Source organism: Rhinatrema bivittatum, chromosome 3, assembly GCF_901001135.1.
Source record: "Rhinatrema bivittatum chromosome 3, aRhiBiv1.1, whole genome shotgun sequence".
Taxonomy (NCBI): Eukaryota; Metazoa; Chordata; class Amphibia; order Gymnophiona; family Rhinatrematidae; genus Rhinatrema; species Rhinatrema bivittatum.
Window position 1 is genome coordinate 147,459,622 of NC_042617.1, and position 14,282 is coordinate 147,473,903.

General features: G+C 48.3%; 2 protein-coding genes across 2 annotated transcripts in view; one reads left to right on the forward strand and one right to left on the reverse strand.

Annotated features, from left to right (window-relative positions):
- The window catches only part of LOC115087096 (ADP-dependent glucokinase-like), a 45,357-nt gene extending 42,706 nt beyond the window's left edge, over nucleotides 1–2,651 (reverse strand). The window contains exon 1 of the mRNA XM_029593825.1: nucleotides 2,359–2,651. Within this exon, the coding sequence (XP_029449685.1) occupies nucleotides 2,359–2,542 (184 nt within the window). The 5' untranslated portion in view covers nucleotides 2,543–2,651. The remainder of the gene's footprint in view (nucleotides 1–2,358) is intronic.
- LOC115087097 (proline-rich protein 12-like) lies at nucleotides 2,141–12,829 on the forward strand. The gene is made up of 2 exons (XM_029593826.1): nucleotides 2,141–2,315; nucleotides 11,965–12,829. The coding sequence occupies exon 2, from the start codon at nucleotides 12,081–12,083 to the stop codon at nucleotides 12,810–12,812; it is 732 nt and encodes a 243-aa protein (XP_029449686.1). The 5' UTR covers nucleotides 2,141–2,315; nucleotides 11,965–12,080; the 3' UTR covers nucleotides 12,813–12,829.
- Nucleotides 12,830–14,282: the final 1,453 nt, after the last annotated feature.

The window sequence follows — 14,282 nt, forward strand, 5'->3', positions numbered from 1 at the left end:
TTCTGCTATTCCATACCCCCCCCACTGTTACTCAATTTAGGCTATTGTATTCAATGTGACATTGGTCTCGCTGCTGACAGTTAATTTGCTCCTGCGAATACATGATTATTTATATTTTATTGTTTGATATTTAATGATGTATGCATATTATCTTTAAAACCCTTGTTTCTGTAAAGCCTGTTGCTGTTAAATGTTTTACTGTTTTTTAAACTGTTACATGTAAAGCCTGTTGCTAATTTGTTTCACTGTAAACCGAGGTGATGTATGTCTATACGTACCGCGGTATAAAAGAATCTATAAATAAAATAAATAAATCTTAAATAAATTAGACCCCATATCTCTTTCTATCTTCTCCAAATCACATGTTAAATGTTATTTCTCAAAGTTACTATGTAAATTTATCTTTCTAAATTATTAAGTTACAATGTTACAATGTAAAATAAGCAGCTTCTGCCTTATTTCTGTTCAGTTACATGTAAACCGATGTGATATCTTGATTGAATGTTTGTATACAAAAACAAACAAACAAATAAATAAATAAAACACAGGATTGCGTGCCCAGGAAAGGTGGCTGGGCACATGCCGGGAGAGCGCTCAACATGGAGCACCAGCTTTCTCACCATTATATGTTGTGTAAAGGGTGAGAGCACTTTCAGGCCAATACAGTAAAGGTCGCGGGCGAGCGGCCACTCTCCTGTGCGCGAGATTCAGAGGGGACAAACATGCAAATTAAGGCCCGTCTTTTTTGACGGAAGCGGCAGCTGTCAGCGAATTTGACAGCCAACATTCAATTTTGCCGGCGTCGGTTCTCAAACCCGCTGACAGCCACAGGTTCGGAAACGGGACGCCTGCAAAATTGAGAGTCCGGTTTTCAACCCATGAGCCGATTTTAAATTGTGTTTTTTTTTTTTTAAATTACTTTAAACTTTTAGGACCCCCGACTTAATATCACCATGATATTAAGTCGGAGGGTGCACAGAAAAGCAGTTTTTACTGTTTTTCTGTGCACTTCCCCGGCGCAGGCAGAAATTAAACGCCTACCTTTGGGTAGGTGCTAATTTCTGAAAGTAAAATGTGCGGGAATAACTAATAGGGTCATCAACATGCATTTGCATGTTGCGGGCACTATTAGTTTCGGGGAGGTTGGACGCACGTTTTCGACACGCTATTACCCCTTACTGAACAAGGGGTAGAGCTAGCGCGTCGAAAATGTGCATCGAAACGCGGGGTAACAGTGCGCTCCAGTGGATACTGTACTGTATCGGCCCATTTGTCACTTGGCCATAGGAGCCAATTGCCTGAATGGTCCTGAAATGTCTTACTTTAATCATGGGGCATTTCGGTAAAAAAAAAAAAAAAAGGCAGCTTCTTCCATAAATTTACCACTGAAAATATTAATAGATAAGGAAACCCCGTAAATCAAGAACAGATACTTTTGCAAATCCAACTACTTATTCAAAAAACATGCCTAGAGCAATTTGGCATTGTAACTGGTTTAAACTACCTGTAGTCAAGATCAACAGGTATTAAAAGCAGGGTCTCTCAAGAGCACGTGTGAAACAACCAGCACCTGCTATTCAGCTCTTATTTATTTATATTCTGCTTTCAAGACCTTCAAAAGTGGATTATATTCCTAGCACCCAGTTCTAGTTATAAAAATAAATAAATAAGGACACAAACCTATACAGCAACATCCTGTACAGCTGCCTGCCAACTCCCCATTTTGGCTACAAGATGTCTCCAGTACTCCTAGATAAAAGAGGTAGTAGGGCTGCCGTATTAACCCACTTGAATGCTTGAAATCACTTCAAGACCAAGAAACCCCCACCCAAAAAAGGGCATCTTTCTCAGGTTCAACCAGTCCAACAGATGACATCACCAAAAACAAAACATAAAATAATTTACAATGGTAGTGGTGAAAGGGAAGAGGGGGTGCTCAAACACAAGCTTACATGGAAAGACTTAACAGAGACAGGGAGTTTAAGTCGCTACCAGAAATAGTGGTTCTGCCTCTTTGCCACCTTATCTTTCTGCAAACACTTCAGCCTCACTTTCCCTCCCCACCACCATTGTAGCGTAATTGTGATGCAGTTGTGTGTTCAGAAGACATCAACTTTAGCTTTCACCTGTTCATGCTGCTTGGACCTCCTGCAAGCGAGTCAAGAAATGTCTTCTTAGATCAAAGAGAAAAAAAAAAGCATCACTTTATGTTTCTTTTTCTTCTTTGTTAACCTTTGAGTTTCCCTAAAACTTCACTTAATCCAACGGATGAGCGAGGCAGTTATCTCCCTACCAAAAAGCTCTTCCGTTAGCAGGTGAGCGAACTGCACGGCGCAGGAGGGGAGCGCTCCCACTTACCTATGGCCACCCGGGGTGGGAGGGCAACGTCCACGTCCACTTTGCCTTCGGCCCGCAACAGGGAGGAGAGCACGGTGTCCAGGCGCTCCCGCAGGCTCTCCTCCCCCGCCTGCCGGTACCAGTAGGCGAGTAGCAGCGCCAGGAAAGAGAGCGCCGAACCGCAAAGGAGCCGGGGAGCCGCCATCGTGTCCGCAGGACGAGGGAAGAAACCGACCGAGGCACCGCACGCCCCTCCCCACGCGACGTGGTGCAAAAAACCGGGCTGGATGAGAAAAGGGGTAGGGACAACTCAAACCCCTCCCCTTTACGCCTACGTCCGCTGCCACGCCCCTTCCCTTACGCGTCTTTTCTGCCTTCTGGGAGGTGCTTCCCCTTTACGCGAGACCTCAGCTTGTACCCCCGCCAGGCATAGGTGCAAAGGACTTGTCAGGACGCAGACGATTGAGCGTGGGTTTAGGTATCCTGATTGTAGGCCCTAGCTGTGGAAAAGAAATATTCCTTTGTACTGATGCTGTTCATGTTCAGCACTGTGTGTGATGCTCTGAATTCTGTCAAAGGAACGGATGATTGCAATCTGTAACAGTGTGTGGCTTTTTGTCCGAGTAACGTGTATACGTGGCACTTGATCTACAACAGCCAGGATATCTTTTCCATGGCTCATGCCAGTTTGTTAAACAAGAGCCAGAACAAGATAAACAGTACAGAGATAGGTACTATATTGGAAATATTTCAGATGTTAAATAAATAAATAAATATTTAGATCTGACCATACCGTTATGCTCTTATCATTCACTGCTATCACCAGAAGCGTATTTTTACCTGGGATGAGCGCTGGGGACCTTGTGCCTTCTGTTTTCCTATGCCACCTTTCTAAAGTTGCCAAGAGAGACAAATGATTACTGTGCTCCCTATTAGCGTGGATTCTAATTGAGCCCTTCACAAAATAACTTTTGAGTACCTGAAAATCATTTACAGGGGTGGTGAGGTTAGGCTAAAACAGCCAGATTTTTGGAGGGGAAAACAGGGGCACTTGTTCCTCCTAGTGGTGAGCAAGCAGTTCATTGAGGAAATAGGGGGAGGGAGGGGCAAGGGAGGTGGGGTGGTTATCCAGTGCATTGTCTCCATACAAGATTGTAGTAATTTATTTCAAAATATACCTCAAAGCACATTATTTGAATTTTGTTACCACTAAATATTTCAAACCCAATACAAAAGCCTCAGGGATAGCAGCTATGCCTTATATACCAGGTGTTGCATAAGCTTTGCCTCCCCCATTGCAGCAGCATCCACAAATCGGGTAGAAATATGCAATATACTATTTTAATCAGCATTCAAAACAAAATTAAACAACATATGATTAATAGCTGGTGTGCCCACCGTTAGCTTGCAAAACAGCTTTAAAGCAAGCGACATATGAACACAACACATTTTGAAATAAATCGGTATCATTTTCCAAATGTAATAAGACCAATTCCAAATTTTCAGTGGAATAACGTCCCTGACCACTTTCCTTCAATATTAAAAACTCTTCATCTCATCCTTAATAATGGCACCTATGTTTTCGGCAGTGTTCAAGTCTGGAGAATTCCCTAGACAAACATCATTATCCCAAAATTCAATGCCATTTTCTTTAAGCAGCTGTTGCCTGGCGTTGACTCACATACATGGTGCCTTATCATGGACAAAAGTAGTAGCGTATTACCAAAACATTTTCCAGATCACTCAAAAATGTGATAACATTTGTATTCCGAAAATAGGTGCCCTCCCAAGATTCCCCACACTCTAACCATTCTGAAGAAATACTGGTCGATTATTCAAGTATTGTCTTCATTTAAAGATAGAGACCTGTTAGTTGCCAATAAACGAGACAAAAATTTGAAAGATATAATAGCACCCTCAGCATTACCACGCAAACACGCTCATGATATCAGACCACCTGGCCATCGCCCATGTGGGAAATGTTCGGTTTGTGACGTTAATATGAAAACATCTTATTTAAACATACCAGGAAGAGATAGCGTTTTTAAACTGCCTTCGTTCACTACATGCAAAAGCAAAGGAGTTATATACACGGCCATTTGTCCATGTAATATGATGTATATTGGAAAGACTATCAGAGAGTTTAATAAGAGAATCATAGGGGCAGATTTAAAAAAAATACCCGCATGCGTACTTTCGTTCGCGCAACCGGCGCAACAAAATTATACTGGATTTTAAAAGATACGCACGTATCTTTTAAAATCTGGGGTCGGCACGCACAAGGCTGCGCAAAATCGGCAGCCTGCACGTGGCGAGCCGCGCAGCCTGCCTCCATTCCCTCCGAGGCCGCTCCGAAATTGGAGCGGCCTTGGAGGGAACTTTTTTTGTGTCCCCCCCCACCTTTCCCTCCCTTCCCCTATCTAACCCACCCCCCGGGCCCTACCTAAATCCCCCCTTACCTTGTTCGATGGAGTTCGGCAGGCGTAACTTGCGCGCACCGGCTGGCCAGGTGCCGACACAGGCCGTTGTGTCTGGGCACTCGGCCGCACCCCCGGACACACCCCGGACCACAGAAACGCCCCCCCCCCCGGACTGCCCATTTTAGCAAGCCCTGGGACTTATGCGCGTCCCGGGGCTTTGCGCGCGCCAGCGGCCTATACAAAATAGGTGCGCCGGCACGCGAATGCCCTGCGCACGTAAATTCTGCCAGATTTACGTGCGCAGGGCTTTTAAAATCTACCTCATAGAGTATAAGAGCAACATCATTAGCTCCATACCCTCCAAACATTAGTAGAACACTCCATCTCTAACAAACATAAATTTAATGATTATAAATTCTGTGTTATTCAAAAACCAGTACTGAATTGGAGAGGAGGTGATTTTAATATTTTACTTCTTCAATTAAAACAGAAATATATTTATAATTTTAACACTTTGGCTCCATTTGGATTAAATAACGATATCGACTACTCTGTTTTTTTTTAGGAATAATCTGCTTTTTATGAACAACCTGTTGTGAACACGGGGTTAGTGGGCCGGCCTGCAGGAGACTTGGGAAGAACTTGGGCCGGCCTGCAGGAGACTTGGGAAGAACTTCACTAGTCTCGACTGAACAGGCCGGGAGGCAGACTTCAGGCGGGCAGGTAGAAGCGGTTTCACCCTGGAAGCTGGTACTCCCCCGGGAGAGGCCCTTGGGAGTCCAGCTGCTGGGACTTAGGAGATTCACCCTGGAAGTCGGAGCCCACCCCCGGGAGGAGCCCGTAGGGGCCTGTCCGCTGGGGCTTAGGCGAGGCGGTCGATGGAGAGGAAGCAGGCGAGTATCAGGCTTGGCTGAGACAGGTGGTAACCCGGCTAGGGCGGTAGGCAGGCAGGAATCCAACTTGGGCTGTAGGCAGGCTGGAATCCGGCTTGGGCTGTAGGCAGGCAGGAACCCGGCTTGGGCTGTAGGCAGGCTGGCAGGAACCCGGCTTGGGCTGGCTGGCAGGAACCCGGCATGGACTGTAGGCAGGCAGACAGGAACCGGCAGACAGGCAGGCAGGAACGGAGTAGCCAAGACGCTGGCTGACTCCGGAGCTCGAAGCAACAGGGGACCGAAGGAACCCTGTTGCAAGGCACTGATCGGGTGTCCGTGGTGGCCTAAGTAGGCCGCGGCGTCTGACGTCAGACTTGGGGTGGAGCCACCCTCTGGTGAGAAACTGTCTAGAAAAGCGTAGGGCGTTCCCTCGCATCCGCCTAGAGGCAGGCCAGCAATGGCGTCTCCCCCTCGGGGACGCCCAGATCCCGACTCTGCTTCGTTCCCAGCCGGCAGGAACCCTCGAGGTAAGGGCCGGGACGTGAGCCTCATCGACCGGACCGTAACACAACCTGTTTTTTTATGAATAGAATGTTCTCATGCCATTTTGACCTATGTTTATTTTATTGGTAATTTTCCACATTAATTATATTCTTTACCATCCGCGACACACTGTATACATCTTTAATTTTTAAAATTCTGCAATTCTAATTTTTTATAATTTATTTCTCCCAGTTTTCCATTCTATCATCTTTTTTTACACACACTTATCACATAATACATCATTCATACAATTTCTTTAATGTCTTATCTGAACGGATAACCTTTTTAAAATTTTCACACACACATTCGTTGCACAACACACCACACCATTTTTAGAGTTTATGCAGTAATGCGCCATCTCTCAACTGACACACATAACACTAGTTTATTTAATCTTATTCACACCCTCTCATAATTGATTAAAACCACACCGTTTTTAGAGTTTATGCAGCAATGCGCCATCTCTCAACTGACACACATTCTCTCAGAATTGATTGAAACCAGCCCTTCTTTACGCTTCAGCACGAGTGGAGACCATACATGCCTGCCTGCATTTAACATGGCATGCCATCCAGTTCATAATTTTTGTCCTTTCAATTATTCACATGGTTTCCACGTTTACAGGTTAAATATTCACTTTTGTTTCATGCAATTTTCACGATTCATACGCTCAGATAATCTTTGTTCGCATCACTTTTCTAGAGCGCACTTTTGCTTGCTTTGTCGTGACCGTCCTTTTTTTTAAAGTTAAATATTATCCTTGTTACCTATGTCTAACCTATCCCTCTTGTCAGTCCTATTCGGCACATTTTTAATGTCAATATTTTCTTGTCAGATCCAATGTTTAATATTTTTTACATATCTTGTATGCTGCAGTTCACCACTACCAAGACTAATTTTAGCATTATTAATTCTGTAATAGTCAATGGGCCAGAGCATAGGCTCGGCGGTGTGCGAAAGCCCCGCGACGGGCGTAAGTCCCGGGGCTTTGCTAGGGGTGTGTGTAAGGGGGCGTGTTGGGGGGCGGCACGATGTTCGATGCGTTCCGGGGAGCGTTCCGGGGGCGTGGTGCCGGCCCGGGGGCATTCCGGGGCATGGCCCAGGCCTCCGGACCAGCCTCCGGGTCGGGTGGTTGCTCGCCAGCGGGCCACCGGCGCGAGTTATGCCTGCTTCAGGCAGGCGTAACTTTGGCGATAAAGGTAGGGGGAATTTAGATAGGGCTGGGGGGGTGGGTTAGGTAGGGGAAGGGAGGGGAAGGTGGGGGGAGGCGGAAGGAAAGTTCCCTTCGAGGGAACGGGCAGCGCACGCAGGGCTCGGCGCGCGCAAAGTGCACAAATGTGCACCTCCTTGCGCGCGCCAACCCCAGATTTTAAAAGATACGTGTGTATCTATTGAAATTCGGCATACTTTTGTTGGCGCCTGGTGCATGAACAAAAGTACGTGCTCGCGCTTTTTTAAAAAATGTATCCCAATAAGTAGAACATGGATCGGATCACCAGGGCTCTACAGCTGCTTGGTGCAGCTGTACGGGTCCTGGGGGATCTGATCCGTCGTCAGTGATCATCCTCTCTGGTCCCTGCCTCCCTAACCTCACGGGAGTTTTGTTTTCTGTAAATAGTTTTGCTCCTTAGCCCACCCCTTCCCATTCTTTTTTGTTTATTGTAAATATTATAACATTTTATATTGTAGCCTTACAATACAAGTTTTATTAACCAAAACGGTGTGGTCATTTCAGGTAAAGGTGGAAGGGGCCCATGTATTGTCCGAGTGTTGGAGGGAGGGAAGGAAGGTGGGAGAGGAAGGGAGGGAAGTAAGGTGGGAGAGGGAGGAGGGAAGGAAGGAAGGAAGGTGGGAGAGGAAGGGAGGGAAGGAAGGAGGGAGGGAAGGAAGGTGGGAGAGGTAGGGAAGGAAGGAAGGTGGGAGAGGGAGGGCGGGAAGGAAGGTGGGAAAGGAGGGAAGGTAGAGTGTATGGGCGAGGCAACGTTGAAGTGAAAGGACTAGGATCCAGTCCCAGAAGAGCAGCCAAACAAATAGCCTGGAGAACCGTCCCATAGACTGGAGAGGACATGTGCGCCTCGCCCATATACTCTACTCGAGATGGCCACCTCGCCCATATACTCTACTCGAAATGGCCACCTCGCCCATACACGTTACTGAAGCCGATGTGCGCACATCTCCGCTAGAGTGTATGGGCGAGGCGGCCATCTCGAGTACAGTCTATGGGCGAGGCGGCCATCTCTGCTAGAGTCTTTGGGCGAGGCGCACATGTCCGCTAGAGTCTATGGGACGATTCTCCAGGCTGTTTGGTGGACTGCTGTAGTGGGACTGGATCCTAGTCCTTTCACTTCAACGTTGAATCGCCCATACACTCTACTCAAGATGGCCACCTGGCCCATAGACTGTACTCGAGATGGCCGCCTGGCCCATACATTTCACTGAAACCGATGCGGTCCGCACATCTCCGCTAGAGTCTATGGGCCAGGCGCACATCTCCTCTACAGTCTATGGGACGGTTCTCCAGGCTGTTCGGTGGGCTGCTATAGTGGGAGGACAATGCAGTGATATACAATCATGAACAGCAACAAAGCCTGGATATTGCACCTCAGAGAGGCTGCTGAGAAGCAGACTACACATGTTAGACAGCGAAGGTCCCCTTTCAAAGCAAACACTGGTGACCAGTAATCAGACACTATACACAAGTATCCCTGATTAAAAACAGATGTCTCCTTCCAACGCTTCAGTAAAGCAGCCTTACCTACATTTTTCACTCTCTGGGTCCTACATCCGCAGCAATTGAGTAGTATGTGCAGAGACTTGTGAGCACTACAGCCCACAGAGAAGGCCAACTCAATCGTGGCCAGCTGCTAATCAGCACCTCCCACACCCTGTAGGGCATTGACACAAAGTGGTAGTTCATTACCCGTAATTACATGTGGGGAGGGGCAACAGCACGCACATGTTGCATATATTTGTTAATGGCTGCACATACACTTCTTTGATAGGCCATTACGCCCAGCTCCATTGAGGTACATAGGTGGCGTGCACATCGTCATTAAAATCGCGAGGCGGCGCGCACATCTTCATGAAAATCAATAGGCGGCGTGCACAAGTCACCCAGTGCGCACATGTTCCGCATCAATTTTAATTGTCGGCGCGCGTATTTGCTATTCGCGCTGATGGGATCAGCTGTGCGCGTAAGTTATGCCCCACTGGGGAGGGACATGCGCAAATTGGGCGCCCTTTGAAACGATCGCAGGTCCACTCACTGGGCACCTTCACCATGGCTCAACATAGAAATGACGGCAGAAGAAGACCAAACGGCCCATCCAGTCTGCCCAGCAAGCTATGCACTTTTTTTTTTTAATTTCTCTCATACTTATCTGTTACTCTTGGCTCTTAGTAACCTTTTGGTTCTATTTCCCTTCCACCCACACCATTAATGTAGAGAGCAGTGTTGGAACTGCATCCAAGTGAATATCTACCATAGTTAGGGGTAGTAACCGCCGCAATAAGCAAGCTACACCCATGCCTTTGTTTACCCAGACTATGTAACTCAGTCCTTGTTGGTTATTGTCTATATTGTGGTGATTTGAGCCAGAGGTGAGTCTCTGTGCTGTAAAACTTTGGGTGTTTTCCTTAAGGTGTGAAGGTTATGTTGCAGGAAGGAAACCACATTTCCCAGATGCCCTGGTAGTCAGCCCCAGGAAGGGTTGGGGGCAGGGAAACAAAGAGGTGGTGTCTTCCTAGGATTTGCATTCACTTTTTGTGAATGCAAATCCTTTTTTCCACACTTCCTCATGCCATTGAAGCTTAGAGCAATGTTGGAGTCGCATTAACCGTGTGTATGTTTATTGAATAAGGGTATAATCTCCAGGCAGTAGCCGTCATTCCCGCGAGCCATTCACATTCTCTAGACTTGATGGATCCACAGTGTTTATCCCACGCCCCTTTGAAGTCCGTCACAGTTCTGGTCTTCACCACTTCCTCCAGAAGGGCATTCCAGGCATCCACCACCCTCTCCGTGAAGAAATACTTCCTGACATTGGTTCTGAGTCTTCCTCCTTGGAGCTTCAACTTGTGACCCCTGGTTCTGCTGATTTCTTTCCGATGGAAAAGGTTTGCCATTGTCTTTGGATCGTTAAAACCTTTCAAGTATCTGAAAGTTTGAATCATATCACCCCTGCTCCTCCTTTCTTCCAGGGTGTACATATTTAGATTCTTCAATCTCTCATAAGTCATTCGATGAAGACCCTCCACCTTTCTGGTCGCCCTTCTCTGGACCGCTTCCATCTTGTCTCTGTCTCTTTGGAGATACGGTCTCCAGAACTGAACACAGTACTCCAGGTGAGGCCTCACCAAGGACCTGTACAAGGGGATAATCACTTCCCTTTTCTCAAGCACGTCCTGTTCTCATCCGGAAGCCGAACTTCATGCCAGCTGAGGTTGACATGATGGTGAAGCATGTTATACGGCACCGGGATCTGCTGTATGGTCCACAGTCTCGTACGGTGGATGCATACAGGAAGGAGCAGATCTGGAGAGGGATCAGGCACGCTGTGAACTCCGTGTTCCATCACAATCGCAGTATTGGGGAACTAATGCATAAGTGGATGGACATGAGGAGACTGGTGAAGCGCAAGCAGGCCAGGCGACTTGCAGAGGGAGAATGGAGCCACATAACCTTCTCAGCCTCTGAGCAGCTGATACTGGGTACCATCTCGGAAGCAGCTGTGGGTGGCGTGGGCCAGCTTGACACCATGCGCCATGTAGGGCAGCGACATAAGCACAACTACAACTTTGTCAATCCCCCTGAAATCCTATCCATGTACCTACTCACAGTATAGCAGCATATGTCTTCATGTACCTATAACTACTGATTACTGATAACCTGTACAGCCAACACTGTGGCCATTTCATGTAGAGTACTCAGTATCCAGGATTCCAGCTAGGGCTGCTGTACAGATGTATGTACCAAGCCAGGACAGAGCATTGCAGAGCTCCACTTTGGGTAGTACACTAGCAGGACAGTGTGCACTGCTCTGGTAGGTGTGTATGATGATGCTGTATATATGTGGTCATACAGCAGGCAGTATAGTGTACATACTGTCTTACAATATTTTATGGATGTTATTTCTTATGGGCAACATAGACTGTCCGAGTGTCTGCTGATGCACATGGGTAAGCAGGCACACAATGCTGGCTTTCAACATTGTCAGAAATGGGAGGGTGCAGTTCTATGGGAACTGATGTGAGGCACATGACCAATGTCACCTGCTCAGTATTGGATGTTCAACATTGCAAAGGAGGCCTCTCACTCTCCCCCCCCCCCCCCATTCCCCATGTCCCCCCTTCAGCCCCTTCCTACCCTTCCCCTATTGTTTCCCTTCCAACTTCCTCTAGCAGACATGCCTACTTCACAGGTTCCATAGCATATTGCACAGGTCATGTGTCCATGGAATGCATAAACAGTGGGGCTCGATTAGGTTGAGGGTTAAAGTGCAGTTCATACGACAGGGCCCTCTGTTCTAGCTCTGCCTGGTAACTTACCACATTCCATGCAGCACACTGACAACCCTCTGTGTCCAGAAGGGGTTGTTGGGCAGGTGCTACATGGTATGGTTGACGGCCCCACTATGCCACACATGATACCCCCAGGGGTGTCATGTCAAGTCCTATGTGACTACCACTGGAGTATTAGTCAGGGCTGCTACTGTAGCATGTATCACATATGGAGCGAAGTACATCACACCCCTATTGTCAGTGTGCTAATTTCTATATGCTTTTCAATTTAGGGGAGCCAGATGATAAGCAACCCGGACCTGCACCTAGACGACCCCAAAGGCTGTACCGGCGTCTGCGGGTGGTCTCTGACTCATCGGAAGAGGAGGAGGGGGAAGCCCGTGAACACATGGAACAAACTGCGGAGGAGCCGCAGCAGCGGCAGGGAGAGGAGCCGGAGGACCCACTGGCTGAAATGCAACCTGATCGGCAGCAGGACAGCAGTGCGTCGGACCAGCCCGAACCCGACCCATATACCAGGCAGGCAGAGAGACTGTTACAGCAGGGCGCCGGCCTTTTGGACGCCATCTCTGGCCTGTCTGATGTGGTGCAGCAGGAAGCAAGTTCCCTCCGTCGTACTGTCAGGGAGGGGTGTGACGGGATTCAGGCGTGCCTCCAAGACCTTTGCCGGGCTACTGAGCAGCAGACGGAGGTTTGGAGGGAGATGCTGCAGCGGCTGCCTCCCATGCAGCCACAGCCACCAGCGGCTCCATGGCCTTTCATGGGGCCCCGGATGCATTACTCTCCACCTTATGGGCCTCCATACCCATGGATGCCATCTGCCCGTGCAGAGGTGCCTGGTGTGGTACCGCCACCTGCGCCTCAGCCTGTTCCAGGCTATCCTTGGATGGCACCACCACTCCCGCCTGCACCTCCTGTGATGCTTCCACCACCAGCATCAGAACAGCTGTTGCCCCTGGCTATTCCTTCCTGTAGCCATGCCCTGGATGTGCCCCAGGCACCTCTGCCCTCTGAGGGTAGTGTAAGCAGTGGGAGGAGTCCCCTGCGCCGGAGTGCCCGGGTGGGCCAGTCTAAGCTTCTGATGGTTGTAGGAGAGGACGGCCGAAGAAGTGAACCTTGACAAGTTTTCAGTTGTTCCTTTTTACATTTATTTAATTATCACGTTTTTCACACTTGTTAATAAATGCACATTTATCACCTACGGAAATAGCTTTCTATGAGAGTGTTCCTTTCTCATATCGCCCGCCTTTGGCTCAAGCGATGTATTTCCTCCAATTCCTCCATGGACAGCTGTATGTCTTCATCCCCCTCATTCTCTTCAGGGGCCTCCTCTGGTACAGGGCTGTGTCTGTTAAGTGCCAGATTATGTAGAATACAGCAGGCTAGGAATATCTCACACACCTTAAAGGGGAAGTACAAGAGGCATCCACCGGATCTGTCCAGACAGCGGAAGCGTGATTTCAGGATGCCAAATGTTCTCTCTATGACAGCCCTGGTCCTACGGTGTGCCCTGTTGTAGCGAGTCTCAACTGCAGTGTTGGGGCTGGCCATGGGAATCATGAGCCAGGATTTCAGTGGATAGCCTCTGTCACCTGTAGCATAAGAGAAAAACAGAAGGTTATATTACGTCTGTGCTTCATTGGGGTACAGCTCACAGGGCTTACAAACCGAATGCCTACTGTGGCATCCTACATATAGCGATTCTACTAATATAAGTGGGGGCTCATGTGTGCAGTTGGTTGCTGTACTACCTAGGAGCCAGCCCCCAGTGATGTGTTGCAGCTGGAACTCTTCATAGATCCTGGATTGGGTGAGAGTGTAGGCGTTGTGAGTGGATCCAGGAAAGCGGGCCACCACATTGGTGATGAGGCCCTTGGTGTTGCACACCACCTGCATGTTTAGTGAGTGGAATCCCTTGCGATTGCGGTAGATGGCCTCATCTCCTCCTGGTGCCCTTAGGGCCACGTGGGTGCAATCAATAGCTCCCAAGACCGAGGGGAAGCGTGCTATTTGGTAGAAGTCTCTCATGGTTTCATGCTGATCCTCTCTTCCGATGGGGAAGGAGATAAAGTCGTGTGTGTGTCACAGCAGGGCAGCCAGGGCCTGCTCCAGACACCTTGAGGTGGCACCCTGAGTGATTCCAGACGTCAGGCCAAGTGGTGTTTGGAAGGTGCTGGTAGCCAGAAATGCCAGGAAGGTAGTCACCTTGATGTGACTTGATGCATGGCCCCTTTGCGTGAGGGGTTGCAGGTCACCCTCTAACATTCAGCAGAGGGACAGTATGGTCTCCTTATTAAATCTGTAACGGTTCATTACTTCCTCCTCAGACAGATCGAGAAATTGGGTGCGAGTCCTGTAGACTCTGTGTAACGGGTACCGCCTCTGTCTCAGCAGTCTTCTCCTCCTCCTCCTCTCTCTTTCCCTTCTGAGCCTTATGGATTGCAGGAGCCATATTGATGCTGTGAACATGTGTAGACAGGGAATAACCAAGGAATGGCTGGCTGTAGACGCTCCTGAGGCTCTCTCTCCTACCGTTATACGCACATTAATGTTGGCTATGGGAAACGCTTCTAATGTCCCAGTTTACACC